General features: G+C 39.5%; 1 protein-coding gene across 1 annotated transcript in view; it reads right to left on the bottom strand.

Moving 5' to 3' along the window:
- Arhgef6 (Rac/Cdc42 guanine nucleotide exchange factor 6) overlaps positions 1 to 25,207 on the bottom strand; it is a 116,372-nt gene that overhangs the window by 64,212 nt on the left and 26,953 nt on the right. Inside the window, exons 3-6 of the mRNA XM_010642577.3 lie at positions 19,049 to 19,133; positions 16,747 to 16,871; positions 15,227 to 15,428; positions 3,745 to 3,815 (exon numbers count right to left, since the gene is read on the bottom strand). Of these exons, the coding sequence (XP_010640879.1) occupies positions 3,745 to 3,815; positions 15,227 to 15,428; positions 16,747 to 16,871; positions 19,049 to 19,133 (483 nt within the window). The remainder of the gene's footprint in view (positions 1 to 3,744; positions 3,816 to 15,226; positions 15,429 to 16,746; positions 16,872 to 19,048; positions 19,134 to 25,207) is intronic.

Raw genomic sequence — 25,207 nt, forward strand, 5'->3', positions numbered from 1 at the left:
TAACATGTGGAAAATTGACTAATATATAGTGCCAAAATGGAGCCTTGGACTACCAAAGAATCACCAAATGAAAAGGTATAAGAATAGGTCTGATCAGAGACAATTCTTGTTGGATTGTGGAAAAAGACAAGTCCCCATGAAGGATAAATAACGAAGAACACATGGCCCCTATTTCTATTTTTTAAAAAATACAAATATAGGAGCTCAGTGATAGAGTGCTTGTCTAAACATCTTGGTTCCACCATACGTACATATAGACTTTTTCCACACACACGTATATGCTTTCTCAAAGAGAGTTTGGCATGAGATTCATCCACATGTTAATAGTGACAGTTTCTAAGTGGTGAGATTAAAGGTGGTATTTTCTACTTTATACTTTTGTCTATTGTCTTATTTTAATAATATTTCTATACTTACATAATCAGAAAGGATATATTTCTTTTCAAAACTGAGTAAAAATCGGTCACTAGCATTCATATAGATCTAGCAATAGAAAACATATATAATTAGTAATCCTCATAGAGAAGAGTTAGTATAAAATCAGATGGAGGCCCTTCTCATGTGGGTGAACTTGATTTTCCAGTTCTCCAAATCCTATGGGTAGGATAGGATGTTTTTATTTGCTTCAAGCATTCAACACAGATTAGGAGGACAATCCGAATGCTCTGAACATAGCCAGGTGTGATGACACATGTCTATAATCCCAGCACTTGGGAGGCTGAGGCAGGAGGATCCTCATAAGTTTGAAGACAATTTGGAGTACATAGTGAATTCAAGGCCAGCATGAATTACATAGTGAGACTCTGTCTTAAAAGGCGGGGGTGGGGGGACACTCTGAACATATTTTGGATTGCCACTAAAATGTTGTCTAACTAGTCAAAACTAAAGAAATACGGATTGAGAAAACAACACTGAACCAAGCAAAATCTCTTCACATCCGTAGCTAGTTACAATAATGTCTGCAAATGGTGTTCACTGCAGAACTGTTTATAATAGGAGAGAAATAGAAACAATGCACATGTTTTCCAATAGGAGGTAGGTTATATAAACAGCAGTATATCCAGAGTTTATATGTAATATATGGTGGGTTTATACAAAGTCTGTAAGAATCACAAATGTTACTATACTTTGGAAAATCCCAACAATATTCTGCATGTGTGTGGCAGTAGGGATCAAGTCGAGGACCTCATATATGGTAGGCAAGTTTACTACCACTGAGTTACACACATACATGAACACACATGCTCACATGTGCACCCACACACACACACACACACACACACACACACACACACTAGCTGCCAGCAATATTTTAGGTTGATAGATTCAGCACACAAAGAGTGATATCCAAAGAAGAACAAACAGTATGCTCCCAAAGCACAGCAAGAAGGAATCATGGAGCCATTTTCATCATTCACTCAACTACACCCTTTCTTTTTTTTTTTTCCTCATTGAGTTTATTGGTACATTTTAGGGATACAGTACAGTTACATTCATCATTGGGATCTTGTACCTTTACATGACAGGTCTTGGTTCTCATTTTTTTCAGCTTTAATTGAGTTTATTGGTACATTTTAGGGATACAGTACAGTTACATTCATCATTGGGATCTTGTACCTTTACATGACAGGTCTTGGTTCTCATTTTTTCCCCTTGTCCCTGCCCTTCCTTCACCCCCTCCTCCCCTCCCCATTTACAAACACTTCATTTCCATTTTTTCATTTCTCATATTTTCCCCTTATTAGCTTTGCCCTGCTCTTCCCACTTTCCCTACACCATTAGCCCCTTCCTTCCTATTTCACATTGTCCATTATATCATTAGGATCTTATGTACTATTATAGTTTATTCACATCAATAACCTTCTTGTACACAAATAACAGACTCACTGAGAGAGAAATTCGGGAAACAATTCCTCTCACAATAGCATCCAAAAAAATGAAGTACCTAGGAATCAATCTAACAAAAGAAGTAAAAGATCTCTACACTGAAAACTACAGCACTCTGAAAAAAGAGATCAAAGAGGATATAAGAAAATGGAAAGATATCCCTTGCTCCTGGGTAGGAAGAATCAACATAGTGAAAATGGCCATACTACCAAAACTGCTATACAGATTCAATGCAATGCCAACTGAAATTCCAACACTATATTTCACAGAGCTAGAAAAAAAGAATCCAAAAATTCATTTGGAACCATAAGAGACCAAAAATAGCAAAAGCCATCCTAGGCAACAGAGACATGGTAGCGGGTATAAAAATCCCCAATTTGAGGAAAAAATGAGAATCAAGACTTGCCATGTAGAGGTACATTATCCCAACAATGAATGTAACTGTACTGTATCCCTAAAATGTACCAATAAACTCAATAAAATTTAAAAATTCCCCAATTTGAAACAAAGCCACTGTGATAAAAACAGCATGGTACTGGCAAAGAAACAGACCTGAGGATCAGTGGAATAGATTGGAAGATACAAAAACAAATCCAGATGTACTCAACTACTTCATCTTTGACAAAGGAGCTAACCATCCTCAGTGGAGGAAAGATAGCCTCTTTAATCAATGGTGTTGGAAAAACTGGATGTCAACCTGCCACAGATTAAAATTAGACCCTTATCTTTCGCCATGCACTAAATTAAAATCCAAATGGATTAAAGATCTAAATATTAAAACAGAAACTGAAAGATAAATTAGGCAGAGTTCTTCAACTACACCCTTCCTTTCAAAATTAAATCGCTAGAGGTCACCTGGAAGCTAAAAGTCAACGGAAAGGAAGAGAGATGCGGGAGAAGGAGCCCTAGCTCTGCATCGTCACATAGTTTAACCTCAGGAAAAAAATATTAACAAAACAGTTCCCCTATGATCACTGTCCATATTCCCTATGAAGTTCCTTCTTGATTTTTTTGTATCACCTGCTGCTTATGTCACTATGATAGAACAAGTTCACTGAAGAGTGACATTCAATTTTTGGAAACCAAAAAACATTCACATTGTAGAGAGATGATTAAAAACTCCTTATCTATGCACCAAATGAAATGAGCATGCAGTACAAATTCCCACAGAACACTGGGGGAAAACAGCATAGCTGGGGGAAGATCCCAAGGCTACTGGATAGGGCAACTTAGAGGTAATGATGACTTGCCCTTTTCATTAGCAACCGGGCCAAGTCTGGAAAGGAGACATGAAGGAAAGCAGAGAGTAGATTAAGGAGAATGATCTGATTTCTCTCTTAAGTAGGAACTTATTTTGAGCTTTGCACATGCTCTATTTATAACTAATATAGTTTGACATATCTGTGTTCAAGCCAGGGCCATTTCATTCTTCCTTCTGTGCCAAAGGGCCGTCTTCCTCTTGGACTCAACTCAAGAATAAAGTTGATAATATTCCAGAGAATATAATGGATTAATTGATTCTACAGTAAAATCACAGAACACAATCACTTAAAACTTATTGGATTCGAGGAACTTGGGAATTCATCTTTTAAATATTTGGTAAGGCTATGTTTGACAGGTGAATTTCATCATATTGTCCACATATTAACCAATCTTTTTTTCACTTCTGTTTAATAGGCCTTCTTCTGAATCTCTGTGCTACGCCTGAATTTTTCAGTACAGTGCAAATGGCACTGGAACCTAGCAATGCAACTTTATCCAGTCTTTCTTTTGGGCAACCTCATTACATCCGTGGTTTGACAAGTGAAAAGTTTCCAAGTAGAGTCAAGAAAAGATTTTCATGATCTGAACACTCACCACAGTATAATAATTCTTGGTAAGTGGAGCAGTTTCGAATCCTTTGACACTCTTAGGGGAAAGAGGTCTCTCTGTGGAAAAAAAATTGAAGTTATGTTAACAACATACAACTGTATGATGAACACTTTAGAACACAGGTCAACTAACACACTAACAGAGATTACAGTAGAAGGAGGAAGGGCAATGTATATTCCTAAACAAATGCAAACACAACTTTACTAAACCATACATGGCCAAAGCCAGCTCTTCGTATCTAGGGCCTCCAATTTCTCAGGGAATAATAGGATAAGGAATAAGACACAGCTAATCACTGGCAAGGCTAGGGCAAAGACTTCAGTCCCAATTTGATTTTCTCTATTACAGTCTGCCTCTCCATTCAACTTATTCAAAACAGATAAGCAAAACCAATGCTAATCAAATGTATATCTGTAACTTGCAAATTACTGCACAAACATAATATAATTAATAGCAACTTCAAGAGCTAATAAAACATGGATAAGTGGTTAAATTTTTAAAAAAGTTATTACAGTAAAAGACACATTGCCATTAACCCCCATTCAAAATACTCTCCCTTGCTTCGAACACACTTATTCCATCATTCTTGCCAATCTCTGAGTACCATCCGACAGAAAGGCAGGCTCATAAAATTATCAGAAGTGTGTCCTCATGTACCTTTTAGCCCGATCTGACACCATGCAACTTCTGGGTCTTCCCCAAAGTCAAAGAGACCGTGAAAGCGAAATGTTTTAAATTGATTCAGGATATTGAAGCAACCACAACAGTACAACTAAAGATATTTTTTGATGTAAATATTCACCATGGCTTTCCATGTGACCTCATATGCCTTTCATGGGGCTATCTTCTTTTGTGCCAACAATAAAATAATCAGAATATTTAACTCAATGAAAACTCTCAAAAAATTCTTTTTTATGTAATTTTAATATTATTATATTGTAAAATGCTACCTTTCTTTCACAAAATTAGTTTCTCCCATGAAACACATGACAGAGGGCATTCTTTTAAAACACAGGAGATAGTCATAAATGCTTAGGAGATACATAGCATCTTCCTAACTATGTTTTCTCCTATATTTTCTGTTTTATATTTCAACCTAATCTTGTTCTACTGTATGCTGCTTTAAACCCTTTCTGAGGTACAGTGAGGTGTAAATAATAATAATAATAATATATCCAAATAATAATATAGCCAAACAATAATAATATATCATCAGACTTTGGCTCTTTTTCAAATAGTAGTTTTAAGTTATAAATTTATTATAGCCATATCCTAAAAATTCAAAACATGCAAAAGAAAAGAAAATCCAGCACCAACCATCATACAGAGTAACATCTTAAAGTGTGCATTCCCCTTCTTTTTATGTATGCATTTGTGAACACACATGCCTGCATGTGTGCACACACATGGATCTTTTTTACTTTACCTATAATCTTTTAATTCTCCTATTACAACACTATTTTGTGAATATTTTCCCATTTAACTCTGACTTTAACTATTGTATTAAAATCTCCCTGGAATTTATTTGGCACTAAATAGCTTTAAGACGCATGATTTGATCTTTAAATCTACACTAACAGTCAGAGTTAATTTTTTTATTTTACGGAGGAGGCCGCTAAGGCTCAAGGAGGTAAAGTCACTTACATAACTAATGTCTCACAGCTAGGAAGTGGCAAAGCCAGGGTTAAAACCCAGGTACGTGTTGACAAGAGCCTGTCCTCCTAATCAAGATGCTTCCCAGAGACAAATCTACTGAAAGGATTGGTTGATGGTGTGGGCAGAAGTCATCCCTGGAGCTGACAGCCACCATTAATTTGACCTGAGGTGGTGAGAGAAGGCTTTGTTGGGCATGAGGTGCTTAACATGGCCCTGGACCGTGGCTAGAACACAGGCAGGTGAGAAGAAAGCAAAGACATTTCTAGGTGGAGAGGACAGCAGAAGCACTGCTCCAGAAATGGCAATGCTCAAGGCAGTTCTGGACCTGTGACAGTGAATCTTCCTGCTGGGCCAGGCCGGGTATAGTGATACTAAGGCAAAAACAAAAAAAGCAGCAAGGAATGCCAACTCTGTCACTCCCCTAGTGTAACAAGTAGATAAGGCTAGTTTCTGAAAAACTTAGGCTGCTTCAAGATCCATCTCAATCTACAAGTGGCTTCACCAGGTGTCCCTGGGGCAAAGCTGAACAATGCAGTCACCTGTCTGCTGCTTGACACTGTAAGTGAGCACCAGGACCTGAACCTATGTATCCTGTTGCCTCCAATGATGTTCTTTCTAATAACACTGTGATGTTGTACTATGTCTTAGTCAAAACTGACAATTATCAAATTCTTCGGTTTTCATTAGGCAAGTTCCCTACAACGTGACTATAATAGAATGGTTTTTATTTAGAGCTTAGTTTTGTACAATTATTATTCAAAGCAGCCCTGATAAAAATGAAACTTTTTAGACATACCAGCAAGAGGTGGTCACCTTTCAGAACCAAGTTCAACAGGAAGAGTAAACAGTAATGGAATGCCTGCCAAGGCACCGAAGAGGAAAGCAAAGGCCATGGGGATGGCTAATTCCAATTGAAATAAAATGTTCACTATGTAAAGTAGCATGGAGGAGAAACAAATTGAAAACAAGGAAGTGGCTGCATTCCAGGATGAATGGTCATGATGAAGAAAGAGTGGCTGCTTTGAAAAGACAAAATTAACAAAAATTGACAAACCTCTAGCAAGACAGAGAGAGAAAATAAGAAGACACATATTACTAATTTTAGAAATGAAACTGGGTATCACACCAGGCCCTGCAGATATCAAAAGAAAAATAAGAGAATACTGAGAACAGCGCTACACACATAAATTTGTCAATTTGATGTGAAACAAGCCAGTTCCGCGGGAAACAAAAACAACTCATCCAAAATGAAAGAGATCACTTGAATAGAATTGCAACTATTAAGCAGATTGAATCTGTAAATTCAAAACTCTATAAAAAGAAATCTCTAGACCCTTTATAGTTTCATTGGTGGAGTCTACAAAATATTTAAGGAAGATTCAGAACCAATTCCATAAGTCTCTTATGGACAATAAGAAACCACGTTTCAACTCATTATATGAGATCACCAGTACACTGACATCAAATCCATAGAAAGACAGCACACACACAAAAAAAAGAAAACTGCAGGCAAAGACTCCCTACAAATATAGATGCAGAGAAACCTTAACAAAATATTGGCAAAACAGTCAGGCGTAGTGGTGCATTCCTGTAATCCTGGTACTCAGGAAGCTGAGGCAGGAGGATCATTGAGACTTTGAGACCAACCTGGGCTACAGAGTGAGTTCAAGGCCAGCTTGAAGTATACAGCAAGGCAATCTCTTTAAAACAAAGCAAAACAAAATGGCAAATAAAATTGAGCAATATTTTAAAAGAAATATATGGTACGAGACACATCCTAAAAATGCAAGGTAGATTAAATATTCAAAGAATCAATCAAAAAATCCAATCAACAGAACCCAGGATATGAACAGTCAAAAAAGAAAAAAATACATGTCAGTATCAACCAATGCAGAAAAGACATTTGACAAAATTCGACATCTATTCAAGAAAAAAAAATCAAAAATCATAAATAAAAAGTAAATGTGTGTGCAAATGTGTGCATGGATGTGTGTGTGTCTGTGTGTGTGTGTGTGTGTGTGAAGATTTAATCCATCACCTTCTACACACTAGGCCAGAGCAAGTTCTTCAACTCAGTAGAGAGCATCTGCAAAGTCCTTCAGCTAAGATTTTACATAATGTTGAAGGATGGCTGAACCCTTTCCTTCTGTGATCAGGAACAGGCAAGGATGCACCGCTCTCCCTGCAGCTCAGTCTAGAAAGAGGGGATCAACACGAAGACCAGAAGGCAGACGGATTTGGAGGGGCAAGGCTGGAACATCAAAATAATGTAGCCCTCACAGACAATCCCTTCATGAAAAAAGCCAAGATGGGGACGCAAAATAGAAAAACACCTCAAGGATAGTTTGCAGCCTTTTGTTCCTCCTTTGTGCCCCACCCCGACTCCTGCCACAGCTCTCACCACATGAAGTTCTCTGTGAAAGCCAGGCTCAGTAATGCACAGAGAAGGAGCAAGTATCTGGAGCTTCAGAGGAGAAGAGACAAGCACAGACCCTGGGAGTAGTTTGGAGTGGCCTAATCACAACTAATACAAAAACATAGACCTCTTCAGTTGTGTATCCAAGGACATGAAAACATGGTCAATGCAATTCAGTCAGTGAAAAAGGATCAGTCAATATAAAGAAAAATTCAAATAGCTTATTTGGCATAAAGCAGCAAACAACAATAGTGTTACAGACACGAGGCAAAGAAATACTCCTAATCCTGATGTAAAGACTCCTTCCCAATCCACTTTTGATTCTTCCCCCTTTTTGTTCATGTCCAGATTCATATTGCCTGTTGGTGGTGACAGGACAAAAAGAAATCCGTTTTTCTGAACAGAGCATCTACATGATACCCCCAGGAGATTAAAACAGGAAGTCTAAATATAATGCTCAATCCCAGATTTGGTTTATAATGAGCAGGAAGAGTGACTTCTTAATCAGCCTTAATGCAAATTTAATTAATCATGTTCCTAATAATCCTCTCAATTGATAGCTATATCTGCTTGCTAATAAGACAAACTTAGAAGGATTTAATGACCCCTTTACAAAACCACCTGAAGAAAATAGAATTTGTTTAAAGTATCTTATCCAATCATACTTTTCTCCATAATTTCTTGGCATGGAAATTTTGCCAGGAAAAAGTTGATGCAAAAAATCTTAAGAAAATCCTTAGCCTTTCTAGGTAACAAAGACAAAAATAAAAAAGACATATAATTTACTGTGCTACTGATAAATTGGCAGAAATTACTTTGATGTATAAGAAACATTCATTTATTACCCATTTTTTTTAAAAAGAACTGAAAATTGTATGATGACTAATTTTCTTATTCATAATATATCTGACTCAAATAAAATAAAGGAGCAAAGGTCCCTAATATATGTTCTGTGGCTTATACATGTATTTTTTTATGAAGTGAGATATTTGAAAAAATGTATTTTTGTTCAAAATAGGACTTATTTTCTCATATAATAGATAATCCAGACTTAGTCAACCAAAACTGGTTGTAATGACTTCTTGATGTCACCACTCTTCACATATCATTCTTGGTGAGAGGTTCTTATTTTCTTCATCACAAAAACCTATTCTACCTTCAGCCTGAGGCTCATACTGAAAGGATATTTGTATATTTGTGTGTGTGTGTGTGTGTGTGTTTTATGCTCAAATATCCTATTTTCTAGCTACCTACAGTATAAAGTGGATGGTTCTTTATTCTATATACCCTCTGAAATCAGCCTGCTCTCCAAGAGCAGGCAGACACTGTCCCCAGGGCTATAGCCATAGTTATCTCTAGACATGAGATACAGTGGAATCCAAAACTTAAAATGCCACTCCCTAAGGACAAATTTACCAGAGTACAAAGTGCTCTTGTCAATGACAAGTTCAAGGGAGGGCATGGCACTTTGCAGGGTGAAGGTTATATCACCCTGAGCTTGTTTTATTTTGCTTTTGGGAAATTCCCAAAAGGATATGAAGAACCAGGGTGAAGGGTCCCCCCCGGACTATGTGTGTGAATTTGTCAAAATACTATCTGAATGACCACATTTGACCAAGTAGGAAGCAGACAGCGGTTGCTGAAGTTCTTCAGTTCCATTGCTAATTCAACTTCATCAATGGTCCAAAAGGTTGCATGGCAATGGGACTTTTGTTGTTGTTGATTTGTTGTTGTTGCTGTGGTTCTGCTTTGTTTTGTTTTTGGTACCAAGGATCGAACTCTTGGCCATGGGATTTAAAACTCTAAAAGTTTTGTTACTATGAAGTATTCATTTTATCTATGAGCCTTTTTTTTCAACCTCCCTGAAATCTTTTCTAAACTTACTCATCAGTACTGAGTTCACAGAAAGAAATAAAAATTGACAATATATTCTACACCAAACATGAAAGAACAAACCATTGAATCTAAAATGAACCACAGCAGTACCCTAGATAGATCTGGATTTATTCACTGTTTTATGGAGATGACAAGAGTTGGGATGGAAAAGAATTCAGGTTAGCAAAGATTTATGGCTCACCTAACCTTCCCCCAAAGACATTTTTCCTACACTATGCTAATCCCGTTCACTATCCCTCAAGGTTACTCTGCTCAGTCCTACCACAGAACCCCCATGGTTTATTTTCTCCAACTTATCACTATGCCTTAGATTGTCCTTCCCTCTTTCCTGGGCCTACATATAGCCTATCTGTCTTTCAGCATTCAGTTCATGCCCTTCTCCTCCATGAAGTCTTTCCCCATCTTTAATCCACTCTGTGCCTTTGAACACTGATGATTTGCGGTCAATTTTACACTACACTGTCTACCACCTCATAGTGCTACTGTCTGTTTCATCTCCAGGTCTTAACTGTCTTTCATGCTCAATATGCAGTGATTGCTGGAGAACTTCTGAAGTATGACTTGATAAATTTCTCTTCAACAACTCTAAAACAATACATCATCTTCAGTATCAACCACCACTAACCTCCAAAACACACACACAACAACAACCTCCTCCCGTCTTCTCTAAAAATGGCATTAAGGGGAAGGCAGGGACAAGGGGAAAAATGAGAACCAAGACCTGTCACATAAAGGTACAAGATCCCAATAATGAATGCAACTGTACTGTATACCTAAAATGTACCCATAAATTCAATGAGGAAAGAAAAAAGTGAAAATGGCATTAAGAATCATATTAATCCATATTGTTACTATAACAAAATAGTTCAAGTGGGTCTCTGTAAAGAAAAGAGGTTTATTTCGCTCACCATTTTGGAGACTGAAAGTCCAAGACTGAATAGCTTCATCTGTTAACCTTTCATAAGGGATCCCTTGGCTAAGTTACAATATGTCAGAAAATAGAAAGGGACTCAGTCATGCACAGAAGGGCTGACCATGTAGAGAGATAAGAAGCCAAAGAAATTCAGGGGCCAGGTTTACTTTTTATAAAAACCTCCTCTCACGGAACTAGCAAGGCCACTTCAAGATCTATATTAATCTCTTCTGAAGGTGATGCCCCATGACCTAATCTCCTCCCACTAGGCCCAACCTCTTAAAGGTCCCAGCACCTCCCACCACCATCACACTATTGACCAAGTTTCCCACACAGACCCTTTGAGGGAGACACTCAAACAATACCCAACCCATTGCAAGCACATAACAAAAGTTCCCTATGTCTAAAGCACTGTGTGAGGCACTCTGGAAACAGAAAGGGGCACAAAGATGATTGAGTCCGTCAGTTGAATTCCCCTTGACCTGCTTGTCAGGATGACTTAGGTGCTCTCTCCTCCTCCTCCCTCTCCATATACCGTGTACTAACTCTAGCCATAAACCTATGACATAGTGTATGCCAATGATATTTTCTCACACTAGTCTAAGAACACCCTACGGGCAAGAGTTGTGTTTTATGCCTGTATGTCTTACAAATGCTCAGGACAGAAACTAATATCTTTTTTTGATGACTAGATGGGTGACAGTGGACAGTGTCTGTCCTGAGGAAGTTCAACAGCAAGATGGACCCCCAGACTTGGAGTAATCCCCCTCTCTTCCTTTGTCCTCAAAACTCATCATTGGCAAGTTTTAAAAATTCTGTTTCAGCAGTATCTGCTGCACCTGTCCACTTCTCTCCTTCCACACCATCACCAAGAGGAGTTCATATCATGGTCTAGCTTGCCTGGACTTCAGCAGTTGTTTCTACTGGATTCTGTACATCCTCATTGGTTATGCCCACCACTTCCCTGAAATCCAACCCCAAACCACAGCTAGAAAGAGCTTCTTAACCCACTTGCTATCTTTGTTAAAAACTACACTGACTCTCCTCTTTGTGCAGCCCTATTTTAAGACCCTAGTTGTTCTCCTCATGCACCTAATTCTCAGCACAAATCATCCTACTACCTACACTATGTTTCCCTACCTTCATACTTTAACTTTCTAGCTCTCTCTAACCTGCTTCTGCTAGTCTGAATCTTCTCACCCCTTTTAAGACCCAGTTCAAGTGCTTCCTCTCACTTAGGTTATTGTTGCTCAAATCATTTCTTTACTGTTCCAACAGCATCTTATTTAACAGTTAAATCCTAGAAGCAGTCGGTATTTCCATCAACAGACAATTGGATAAGGAAAATGTGGTATCTACACATGACACAATACTACTTGGCTAGAAGGAAAGATAAATCCAAGTCATTTATAGGAAAATGGATGCACCTAGAAAACATAATCTTAAGTGAAATAAATCAGATGCACAAGCTTAATACAGTATGGTTTCTCTCATTCAAGTAATGCAAGGCATAAATAAAGGGCAAAATAAAAGATCGATAAGAGGAATCAGGGAGATAGATCTTTGCAAATGGGAAAGGGGTCCAAGACACCAAAAAGGTGGACAGAAAAAGACTTAAATTGCAGGGGCTGGAGATTTAACTCAGTGGTGCCACCAACTGCCTCGCAGGCACAAGGTCCCAAGTTAGATCCCCGGTACCAAAAACAAACAAACAAACAAAAAGATTTAAATTGTGTCATGCATACGTACCAAATATGCACAATGAATATAAACATTATATGTCATGAACATGAATTAAAATAATAAAACAAGGGCTAGGAATTTAGCTCAGCCGCACCGCGCCTGCCTCACAAGTGCAATGTTCTGAGTTTTATCCATGGCATCAAAATATAAAAAAATGAAATTGGGCTGGGAATTCAGCTCAGTGGTTCCGGCACCTGCCTTGCAAGTGTAAGGACCCGAATTCGATGCCTGGTACCAAAAAGAAAGAAAGAAAATAATAACAACAATACTGAAAAAGGGAAAAGAAGGTCTAGAGATGGAGGTAGGAAGGCAAGGGAGGGGTGATAAAAAGAGTTAATATATGTTAAGTACATGTACCTTCTCCCTAAGATGAATGTAAACTTCATGTACTACAAACATGTACTAATAGAAAAGAGCTTTGTCCTTTTGTCCGTGTTCTGTGTTGTATCCTGTTGCAATTAGTCATGTATAGACCTATACTGACTACTAAATTAGAAGGTCCCAGGGGGCAGTGTCCATGAAGAATACTCAATGGACAGAATTTAATTACCGACCTCAGAGCACTCTCATTTTACAGATATTTACTTCACATAAACAAAACAGGGTTGCTTCTGGGTGTTAATATATTAATGGTAAGATATAGACTATCAGTGAAATAAATAAGCAAATATATAGTATGTGAGATGCAGAGAAATTATAAAGAAAAAATAAAGTAAGGTAAAGAGTGTCAAGCGAGATGGATAGGACTTGATTTTCTCCTGGGGACTGGAGAAGGTCCTATGGTAAAGCAGACAAGTGAGCAGACCCAGAGAGGGTGAGAGAAGCCGCCACACTGATATTGGGGAGTGTCCTGGATGGAAGGTCAGGCAGCAAAGAGGCAGGAGCCGGTCTGGCGTGGGCAGCACAGACACCAGAGTAGAAAGATTAGAGGGGAGAGAGATCAGAGAGGAGGCCAGGCCACAGGGGGCAGATCCTCCAGGGCTGTGGATGCCACTGTGATAACTTTGGCCTTTATCCTTTTTCTGATAAGGAGCGACCCAAGTTGTGTGCGTGCATGTCTGCGCATGTGTTACTAGGGAGTAAACTCAGGACATTTGCACTGAGCTACACCCCTAGCCGCCTTTTTCATACTCTGTGGTGAGGTAGGGTCTCACTACGTTGCTAATTTGCCAGGCTGGGCTTGAATTTGTGATTCTTCTGCCTCAGCTTCTCAGAGTGCCGGGATTTCAAGTGTGCCCCACCATGTCAGTTCCAAGTTACACTTTGAAAGAATCGCTACAACTACGGGGTCTACGTTAGAAGACAAGAATGGGAGCAGGAGCTAAATGAGCGATATTGTTCTATATATCCACAGTCCAATTTCCCAACTACCAGGCTTCCTGGCCCTCTAAGCTCAAATCCTTGATGGTTGTGTCAGATATTTCTAGAGATTACTGAAGGGCTCCTCTCAGAGTCAGAGTTTGCCATTTGAGGCCTAACCAGAATCTTAAACCAAAGAGAAAAGAGGTGAAAATCGAAGGGAAGGTCCTGGAGATCGAAAGAACATCATGGGTCCATGCACAAAGAAATAGCCATACTGCTGCAAGGCATCACAGTGAGATACGTTAGAATCAGGGCCATCAAAGGGAGGACACACGGTCACCTTCTCACATCCCCTCAACAGTGCCTGGCACTTCCTTTCGGTTTTACAGATAGACACTGAGTGAGGGAACAACGTCAGAATAAATCTGGAAATGGTTTCAACCAGTTTATACCAACAGAAGCATGCAGCAAGGGGTAAAAATCAGCTGTGAAAATCATCAAAACCAAGGAAATTCCAAGCAAGGCCTGGAAAAATACTTCAGGGTTTAACAGAAACATTCTGATTCCCAGTAATTAAAAATACTGAGGGCTGGGGCTGGGACTGAGTGTTATAGTGCTTGCTTGGCATGCACAAAGCCCTGGGTTTAATCCCCAGCACCACGATAAATAAAAATGGCAAGAAGTTTAAAAATACATAAATACTGTAAATCTGCTAAACACATTCCATTAAAGGAGATGCCCCTTTTAATCCAACCCAGGACACAGAAAGTATGCAAACTATCTTAAATGTTTTAGGAACAGTTTCAAACACTGGATGGGTATCTGGGTGAAAGAGTGAGGGGAGAAACTTATCCACACTCTATTTCTGCAATATTTTATTTACAGTGAGTCTATACTTTCATTCATTAATAGTATAACTTTTGAGGCATTAACAGAGGCAAATGCATCTACAAAATGTAATGCACTGAGGAGCAAGTTAATAACTTGAAGACGTCCTTGGGTAAATATTGCTAAGAATTGAAGAGAGGGTGGAGGGGGTGAAGGGAGGGCAGGGGTAAGGGGAAAAATGAGGAACAAGACCTGTCATGTAAAGGTACAAGATCCCAATGATGAATGGAACTGTACTCTATACCTAAAATGTACCAATAAACAATGAGAAAAAAAAGGCTCGAACTAAAAAAGGAAGTTAACACTTGGACTCTCTTATTATCATATTCTGCCGTGGTGATCCTTTGAGTTTTCTGTGCTGTGCTGCATAGGTAGAGTTACTGAACAGAAAGGGGCATAGGTGGAGCAGTTGTTTGAGCTTGGAATTCCTTTGCTTTTTTAGATTTCTGTTGCATTGACGTGATCTAAATACAACTTTGTTTCAAAATATCTAATCACAGTTTTTGGCCCAGCTCTCATCGAATCTTATTTTTGACATACACATTCAAATAGAAACAGTTTCTGTTAACCAATAAAAATTACAAGCTTTCCAGTAAGAATAGCAAGAAAGTGCAAAAGTCACATTCAAAAAGGCCTTTAAGAGCTTCACTTACCACTGGATTTGATTTCTCGGACATAATTACTAGGAAACCAGCCTGTTCTCCCATTTAGTGTGCCTTCCCACCAGCCTCCTTCTTCAACACGAGTGACGTAAATGATGTCCCCTTTACAAACTGATAGTTCATCTTCATTAGTCTGCTTAAAGTTGAACCTCGCCTTCACTATCAACTGATGACTTCCATTTTCCGTCATCTCCTAGAGAAACAAAAATCACACCAGATTAAACACCCATCTAAATGAGGCATGGATAGAACGTATATGGAGTTGTGCAAATAAAGTGGGGAGACCAAGGACAAAATCCCAAGTCCATCTGAGACTTTAACTTAGGAATCTGTGAAAGGGCTGCAGGAGGAATTGACAAACCCCTTGAAAGAGCACGGAAACTTTTGCATTCATCAGAATGTGTACGTTGCGTGGGTCATAGCTTTCATTTCCCTTTCTCTTCACCAGTGATCTAAAGGTACCTATGTCATATTGCCAGGTGGCAAAGTGGAGTAACAAATGATTCCACCTTGCCTCTGCTCAACACACAAACTTAGTGCACAGATTAGGTACAAACCTTCTTTCATAAAAATCTGGCCCCCACCTGCCAAGTGCTAAGAATATCTTAAATTGGTTAAGACTTAGTCATATGCAAAGATCAAATATCCCATAGTTACCTGAGTTAGGAGTTCTTACGCAGTATCATGTGGATTGGGTTTAACGTTTTTGAGGTTCACAGACCTTTTGAGACTGGTTAGCACAATTGATCTTGGCCCAAATGAGTTCAAACACATGGGCTTTGTATATACAATTTAAGAGGGTGAAAGGTTATGGTGTCATAGAGTTCGTTACCTTCTCAAAGGCGTCTGTGATGTCAGAAAGGTTAAGAACCACCCATCTAAATGCTTTTGAAGTAATAGGTTATAATGTGCTATAATTAGCAGAAGGCGTTTGATAGAAACGAAAAGGCTCACCCCCCCCAAAGAGAGGGTTCCCCCAAGGAGCATAAGATGGGGCAGTTCGTTCCAAATAAAAGCTCCCAATAAAACCAAACGCAAAGGCAAATAAGTGATTCCAAGATAGACGTTCATCATAGGCTACTACTAATGAAAACCGGGTCTTGCTCAACAGTAATTCAAAGAGAAAAATGAAGATGACAGTTATGACAGAACAGCAATGACTACTGGCTGCCTATTAAGCACCAAGTACTATTTAGTTCTAATAAGTCTAGGGATAGGAAAAGTAACAGCAAAGTGCCACTAGGAGAAGTCACAATGACTGACACTTGCATAGCATTCTCAGTATGCAAATGAGCAAGCAATAGTGCTGGGGCTTCTTCTGGGACTGTCTACCTCTGGGCCCCACATGCGTCATTTGTTCCATCAGGTCAGCCTGAATTGGTGCTCAGTTTATTTGGTGATACCCAAAACAAATACAATGGCTCTCTTGCCACATATGGAAATGTAACTGGGATACTGATCCAATTCTATGGATTTTAAAACAGGCAGGGGGAATGGGAGACCATACTTACCACTGCCTTTGCCTGCTTTTGCAGCCCTGGAGCTGTGCTAGAAACTGCTCCCTGTGGGCTTGTCTGAGAACTATTAGCAGCACTAAGAGAAGAGGAACTTCCACATGGTCTTTCTGATAGCTGATCTGTGAAAAGAGGATAAGGCATGATAAAGGAACCACTCCTGTCAGAAAGCCATCTACAACATACCATTCGCTTTCATGGGATATTATCAAAGGCATCCTAGCTGTAATTCTGTTATCATGAACATGCAAGTGTATTTCATTTCTTCCTTCTTCCTGTTTGGGTAGGCAACCTCTTCTTAACCTTACTGGCCACTGATCTCCAGTAGAATGAAAAACAGTGACAGAACCACATTTTCTTTCAATCCATTTTCCAACTCTTCCCTCCTGAACCAGTTACAACAGTATGCCCGGTTATCCAAGGCAGAACTATATCGGGTACCAAACAGCTGTGTGTGGCTCTTATTACTTTGAAATATTTCAAATTTCTCTCTTTGTTTATGGCCCATAACTCAAAGGCCCTTTTCTTGCATAAACAATATGTGTAGCATATATAATGTAAAAATCTTCATGGTGTGCTTTGAGGGATAGAGAATGAGAATGAGAGAGAACATGTCTGTCTGGGAAGATGCAACCGTGATACTATAGTAATTTCTTTTGAAATCAAACTCAGGAATCTCTTCTTCCTTGAAACCTTGTGAAATTTGATCAGGCCAGGCTGAGCTGCATGTTTTCAGTATGCTGAGAGTGTACTAAAGAGAGGAGCTGGCTTCTTGACAAATTCAAATGAGAGTTCTTTTCCTCTCCATTTATTTTTAAAAAGATATAAACTGCAAAAGTCTAAAGCCCAAACATTCCCTAGGCGACAAGCTCAGTATCCAAGTAATTTCCTTGATGCCGTGGGTTTTAACTTTCACCTCCTTGCATTTTTATAAATATCTGTGGCAAGGGAAGAGACTGTAAAACTTGCTAGGAGAGTCTGGCAAAAGAACATATAATTTGTGAGGCATAATGTTAGAATTATACCATCCTCCCTACCCAGAACTGGATAGTTGTCATGTGTGTTAAATATAGTTACTTGAATTAGCTATACTTTCTGCTATAGCCTTACAATAGCTCAAAAGCATTTTTTTTCCAAACAGCAAAAGAACAACTTTGAAGAAGTATTTTTACATGTCTTGCTATTATACACAGATCTTTTGAATAAAACTATAATTACTTGATAGCTTCCTAGATGCTCTATCCTATTTGGCATTTGATTGTATTGTCTGCTCTTGTTCTCTAATTGTTTCACGTGGGTAAGTTGAGTCTCCCTAAATAGACAGCAATTTTCTCAAGGGCAGGAAGCATATCTTCCACTTCCTTTATAGCACCTGGCAGCGCTGGGCACAGGCCCTTGGCTCGCCAACATTTGTAGCAACAAGACTCGTGTGGCCTGACTCTGCAGTCAGGCATGCATTTGAATCGCAGTTTGGCCACTTATATTCTAGTTTGGCAACTGTGTACTTGATTTTCCTTATCTATATGATGGAGTTAATAAAAATGATAATAATAATAATAATAATAATAATAATACATACATACATTCACCCAGATGTGCTTCGAATACTGAATGAGACCACCTAGGACACTTAGGCCAGACTTAACCCAGGGAAAAGCCTCAAAGCATGTGAACTATGATGATTATTACCACTGTAGGGAAGAAGTCCAACGTGTAAAGTTCCATGTGAAGTTTATCGTTGTTTTCTTTCAATTTACTAGCATCTATATTTAAGAACATCCAGTGTGGTGGGTGTTACGCACTTAAGTAACAAATACTCTCTCCACTCACTGTGAACTTAAGGTTTCACAATGAGTGCAAGTCTCCTGGGGTGGTGCCTTTACACAGGCAAAGATATATGGAAAAAATGAGAAAAACAGGTCTCTGCTAGGGAAAGGGAAGTGATGGTTTTGTTTTGTAAACTTGATAAAAAAAAAAAAGAAGGAACTAGTCCTTTCCTTTTTATTTTCTGTCTTGCTATATTTAGCTGGCTATTCAAGAGTTTTGAACAAAATAGTTGTCTGGTTCTTGTTTTTATTTCAAGGCATTAGAACAACTCTGCAATGAGTATGTTTAAATCCTGTGATGGGTATGATTAAGTCATGAAAGATGAAAGTATTTGACACTGTCAGGGTTTACTTAGAGTGGAATTTGCACCAACCGAATAACCCTGACCATAGCTGGCTTCTAGGGTAATCAGAAACACATGGATGTATGCAAAATTGTCGCCCAAAACTCATAAATCACAAGCCCTGCTTACCTTCTGTTGCTTTGTTGACAGCTAAAAGAGTAGTCAGAACCTTGGAGAAATTGACCCCTGAATAAAGGTCATCGGGATCAAAGACCTACGAGAAAGGGAAATCGAAACTGTAAGACCCTGTAAGTATTCAACTCAGCAAACAAAACTGTGTAAAGGCGACTTCCTCCAGCTCTCAGAAAAAAAAAATGTAAAAGCCAAGACACAAACCTCTGTATACCTTTGGGAGAAATGAAAGCAGCAGCCGAGCCGCCTAATGACATGTGGCGGGCCATCAGTGAGTCAGAGCAGAGCGGTAATGGGAAATGAGAGTCGAGCCGCCGAGAAGGCAGAGCCCACCAGGAAATGCACAGCACACACCCAGACCCAGTCTTTGACTTGAGCACGTGGATACTCGCAGACCCATCACAGGAGGCTCACACACACAGTCACAGTACAGGCCCACCACCTACAGACCCACCTCAACAGCCCACCCTAACAATGCGGGACTTTTTGATGTGCTTTCACCTTTACTGTTTGTTTTCTGTGCTCACTAGAAGCACTGTTGCAAGTACTGCCCATTTCCCTGCTGCTGCCCACTGGCCCCCAACTGCCTGCAGCCTGAACTTCACGTTGGTTGCCAAGGTTTCTACCCTGGTCTGCCTTTTGCTCTCAGACTCAGTTCCTGGTTTTTGCTGTTCGAGCTTGCCCTTCTCAGCTCATCTTTGAACTCAGACCATGAGACCCCTTGGTGGCCTTGCCTTAGGTGGCTTTTCCAGATATGCTTTCTGGCCTTCTTGCTACTACTCATCTCTCAGCAACAAAACTTTACATACAAAATGTCAGCTTGCTAGTCTCAACCACCATTCTGATATGCTACTATCACTCGTGAAGATATTGATCACCTGTGCTGTTTTAATATAAAATCATTAATTGTTAATATAATGTAATTGTTCAACGTAAAATTGTTAACTTTAAAATGTATGCATTATATTGAAATGTATCGAGATTTCTTGCAGTTTCAAGCATGTATGTTTGAAACCACAAGTATTCTCAAGCACAGGAACAATTTATTAATCTGCTAGTCTATGGTACCAATAACCTGTCTATGGATAACCAGATGCTCACATTCTGGATGGAAATGCTCCTTCTAAAAACATCTCATTCCAGGATTTTTAGAACCCTCTCAAAGAAAACAGATTGCATTATTTTTCTCCAAATGTGGCAGTAGGAGTAAAATGTACCTTTTCAACTGGGACATGATTAATACTGATTTTGAAGGAAGGGTTTGTCTTCCCATTAGGTAGAGCCATTTGTTCCATTTTTAATCTGCATATTTTCTGGGAACCACATCAAGACAAATTTTTATCTTCCCTTTGTACTTATTAGAGTTTTGGGGGGGTTGTTTTTGTGGGGTTTTCTGTTTTTGTTTTTGTTTTTTGTTTTTTTTGCAGAACTAGGGATTGAACCCAGGACCTTGCACATGCCAAGCAAGCACTACCACTGAGCTATATCCACGGATCCTTTTCGTACTTATTCTCAAAGGCTCAAAATTTGTCTCTTGAATGAAAATTTATAATATGAAAGTTTTCAAGTTTGCAGCTCAATACAGAGATGCATGCAAACAGGGTCCTATACACGTCTACCTGTTCTGGGAATCACAAGTCCATGATTCATCTAATCAACAAACGATTTACATTCTAAACTAAAATGACTGAAAAGCCCAACTGCATATGAAAAGGAGACACAGGGCTTGGGTATAGCTCGGTGGTGGAGCATTTTCCACCACATTCAAGGCCTGGATTTGAATGGCAACACTGCTAAATAACTAAATGGAAAAATGAGACACAAGTATACTTTTAGTAAAAGTGTAACATTAATATTACTAAACATTTGACTGACCCTGTGATCCAAATATATTTCTGAAAGCTTTAAGAAAAAAAAATGCAGTTTTCCCAGAATAGATAAGGGCTCCGTTTGAATTTGCCATACCCTAGTTTAACAAGATGTAGTAAACTCAAGAAACAATCCAGAATTGCAGAGGATTCCAGACTACTTAAATCCCCCTCAGAACTGGCCAAGTGGGAAAGTGCTCATGACATCTGTGCCCAAACAGTCACAAAGCAAAAATGTTCATTTGTTTTTAGTCCATAATTCCCAGTGGGAATGTAAATGCATGTGTATGGTGGATGGGTGTATTGAGTGGATGTGCAGGAGAGTAGAGTCTAAAATAATGCTCACAAGCAAAGATTGGCAGAATAAGGCAAGAGAGAAAAAGCTGTGATAAGATACCTCCCACTTTTAATTATTCCTTTTCCAGGTAGGCTGTCTACCTACACATGGTAACACTGGAATTAATCACTTGAGCCAGTACGTGACTGAATTTGAGAACAAATAAAGTGATCAGAAAATGAAATACCCATCAAGTCGCTGCATCTGCATGAGGGAGGCTGCCTGAACTATACACAGCTCCCTTTCAAAAAACTCCAATATAATCGAGTGTATGCACACACACTGTTCTTCTCACTGGAAGGCTAATCTGTAGCACTAGCAACTATTCAGGAAGGAACTGCAAGAGGCATCTAAGGACTAGCAGAGAAGGCAGTGCTGAGGACCATGCTTCAGAGTGCTGCAAGATCAGCTACAGCTAGGAACAACTTCCGCTAGAGTACAAACGTCCTAGCCACAAACTGAGTGATACTTAAAATTCCAATCCCAGCTCTTCCTTCCACGAACTTGAGATCGGTTTCCTACAAAATGAAAATATTATTTAGAGGAAAGACAACAGTTTCAGCCATTACCAGTCATCTTCACCTCAGTGAAAATGAAAAATGTAAGACCAAGTTTAGAGACGATAGTGTGCAGAAAGATGAGGGGCACTGGCACCCAACAAGAAAGCAAGAGAAAAATCCCTGATATGGAGAGCTATGAGAAAAACAAAGAAAAGTAGGTTATAGTACAGTCCACTTACACAGGACTAATGCCACTCATTTATACATACAAAATGGCGAACCAATTCCACTTTCTGTCTGCAAAGCTCTGGAACCTGTTTAAAAAGTCACGTAAATTTGCACATGTATGCTGTATGTAGTTTTCCAAAGTCCCTTTCAAAGAAGATTCTCCAAAGCAAAGTCAAACCCTGAGACAGCCATGATGATATTTCTCATCTAGGCTCCCTCTGTAAGCCTCTCTAGCCTATTCAGTGTCTCTGGGATGTGACAGAGTCCCAGATTAGCTGAACTTTATGTATGCTTATTTTGGTTTGGAAATGAGTGGGTTAGTTGCAGTTGGATCTCTGAAGGTCAGATGAACAGCAAGAGTCCCACCTTCCATTCATTTTACCGTTTCTGGGATGCAGATAAGAAAAAAGGACTCTTCTTAGATTACTGCTGGATGGTTTCAAGGTACCACTCCCACCATCAGATGAGGCAAGGTTCAAGTTTCACAACAAAAACATTTACTGGGGGCTGGGGGTTCAGCTCAGCGGTTCGGTGGCCTGCCTTGCAAGCGCAAGGACCCGAGTTCAATCCCCGGTACAAAAAAAAAAAAATTACTGTACATAAGCAACAGAAAAGACAAGAATTAAAACTTCATTAAAGATTTTGATGAAGAGTTTTTTCACAAATAGCCAGACTAAGGTCCAATCTCATGTCAGCTGATGACATCAGACAAGCTACTTAATTTTTAAATGTTTTCCCACATTTTTCCATTCTTGATAACCACAGTGACAGCAAAACCTATTTTTCACCCACTAAACACCAGGTGTTGATTCTGAACTGCTGGGAATCTGCCAGTATAAATTATGAGGAAGTTAGTATTTTTATGGAGTAGCTCTCAGTTTCAAAATGCATGCCATTTTATGACACTTTGCCTAAACTGACAGAAACAAAGAGGCACATGAAAAGAAACTTCCCTGATACCTTGATCCGTTCCCTCAGTTATCTTATAGCTACCACGGCTTTACTGGGTCCCTGCCATGTGCCTGGCAACATGCTTAACGTTCCATACATATTGCTATGGGCTAAATGTGCTCCCCCAATCCACATATTGAAAGCTAATCCCCAGTGATGGAATTTGGAGTGGAGGCCTTTGAAATGTGATTAGGTCACCAGGATGGAGGCCTTATTGATGGGTTTCATAACCTTATGAAAAGGACCCAAAGAGCTGCTTTTCCTCTTCTACTATGTGAGGATGCAGTAAGCATGTGCTGACAAGACACTGATTCTATTGGTGCCCTGACCTTGGACTTCCCAGCCTCCAAAATCATGAGATACATTTCCGTTGTTTATAGGGTACCCAGCTTGTGGTATTTCGTCATAGCAGCCCACATGGACTAGTATATAAATGTGGTTGTCTTTTTGTTGTTGTTGTTGTTGTTTTGGTTGCTTTTGATTTTCCCAGGAAGCCTGGTATATATGGGTTACAATTCTTTCCTTCATTTCTTAGGTGAATAAAAATTAACACTAAGAGAAGTTCAGTCACAAGAGTGAGAAAGTCATGGAACCAATAAAAATACACAAGTAAGTGTTCTGAGGGATATTGTAATGCTACATGCACACTTTAGGCTTCCGTGAAAAAAATCGTGAAAAAGCAATCCATGGGTTTGTACACAAAAAGAAATCCTTTGCTTCTGTCAATATGAGTAGCAGCTATACCATCTGGAGCAAGTTCATTACAACCGCTAAAATGACTAATTCAGCTAATCGTGCAGAGAGAAAAGCTCACATATTGAAAGGGGCCTCATTCCTGTGCTGTCTTTTCTACATCAGGAGACAGCTCTGGTTCGGTGGGCACTCCGATTTGGCAGAAGTGGAGAAGGGCTGCACACTCTGTATTCTGTGAGGTGCTAGTTGGGGGGGGGTCCATCTTGTGGTTAACAAATCAAACTGAACCATCTGGGTCGCAGACAGCGACATTCAGCCTCCTGATTTTCTTGGCATCATGCGCTAGTCACCTGAGTTAACCAGTCACAGCCTTCCAGTGGCATCCTGGTTAAGAAAGGAAGCCATGCCCTATTGCATTTCAGAACTACAAACGCCTGTAATGTCATTGTGGCTTCAGTAACACCCAATCAACCTCCATTTAAAGTTAATTCAAGGTTTGGGGTGATCACAATAGGCTCCATCATTCGGCTTTAACAAATCCAATCAACTGAGAAGCAAATGATTCAGTGGGACCACAAGCACATATAGCTTATGTTTCAAGAGCCTGTTTTAAAAAAAAAAGATTCCAAATATTTAGGAACATTTCAGTTCTCCCAGAAAATCCTTGCTCTTATTGAACAAAGTCTTCATTAACTTAGTTCATCTTGAATCACATTCTCTAATTCTCACAGCTGAGCACACTGCCTCTGTAGCCCCCGAACTTTGGAGGAAATGTCATTACATAGTGCGCCAGAGCAAGCAAATTTGAGCTGCTTAGTCATATTTCACTGGGTGGCACTACTCCTGGCTCTGTGACTGCGACCTGGGATGCTTCCACATATCTCCTACTAAAAGCAGTCACAAAGTCAGCAACAAATAATGCTCTTAGCTCAGAAATTGGACTCATTGCCCACTGGTATGCCACTTACTAGAATACAGTGGATGGCATTTGTACCTAGCCTGCCTTTGAATAATAACTGCTCCTATTGATGTAGAGCAAACTTAAGAGAACAAACCCTGCATTCTGTTCCCTCCATTTCTCTATGTTTCAGCAATTTAGGGAACAAGTTCGGACTTCTGCTTGTACCTGAAACAACATGAGCTGTATTGAAAAATGCACTGGTGTGGAGGTCAGAAAACCTTGATTCGAATCCCAGCTTTGTCACTGCTGAGCAGTTGTAAGGACCTTAGGTAGGCAACACTCCTTTTCTATGGCTTTTGCATCTGGAAAGTGAAGAGTATCTTTGACCAAAAGAGGTCAGGGAAAGGCTGGCTGGTCCATCATCTGAATCGGGAGTCTCAAAGGGAGCATCTTAGCTGGGTCACCAAGGTCCAGAATCTGGCCCTCAAGTCTCAAGGCCCTTGAGAATGGACTCATGCTAGTCGAGCTCACCCAAACTCAAAGCATAAGCCAAAATGCCAATGTCTTGATATTTGCTAAAGTGAAGTACTAAGAGGACACATTTTGTGCCAAGTGTTCTCTCTTCTCCAGACAGAAATCAACATCGTAACCAAATCATAATTAGAAATGGATTGGTTT

The sequence above is a fragment of the Fukomys damarensis genome, unplaced genomic scaffold, assembly GCF_012274545.1.
Source record: "Fukomys damarensis isolate Sample0158 unplaced genomic scaffold, DMR_v1.0_HiC HiC_scaffold_39, whole genome shotgun sequence".
Taxonomy (NCBI): domain Eukaryota; kingdom Metazoa; phylum Chordata; class Mammalia; order Rodentia; family Bathyergidae; genus Fukomys; species Fukomys damarensis.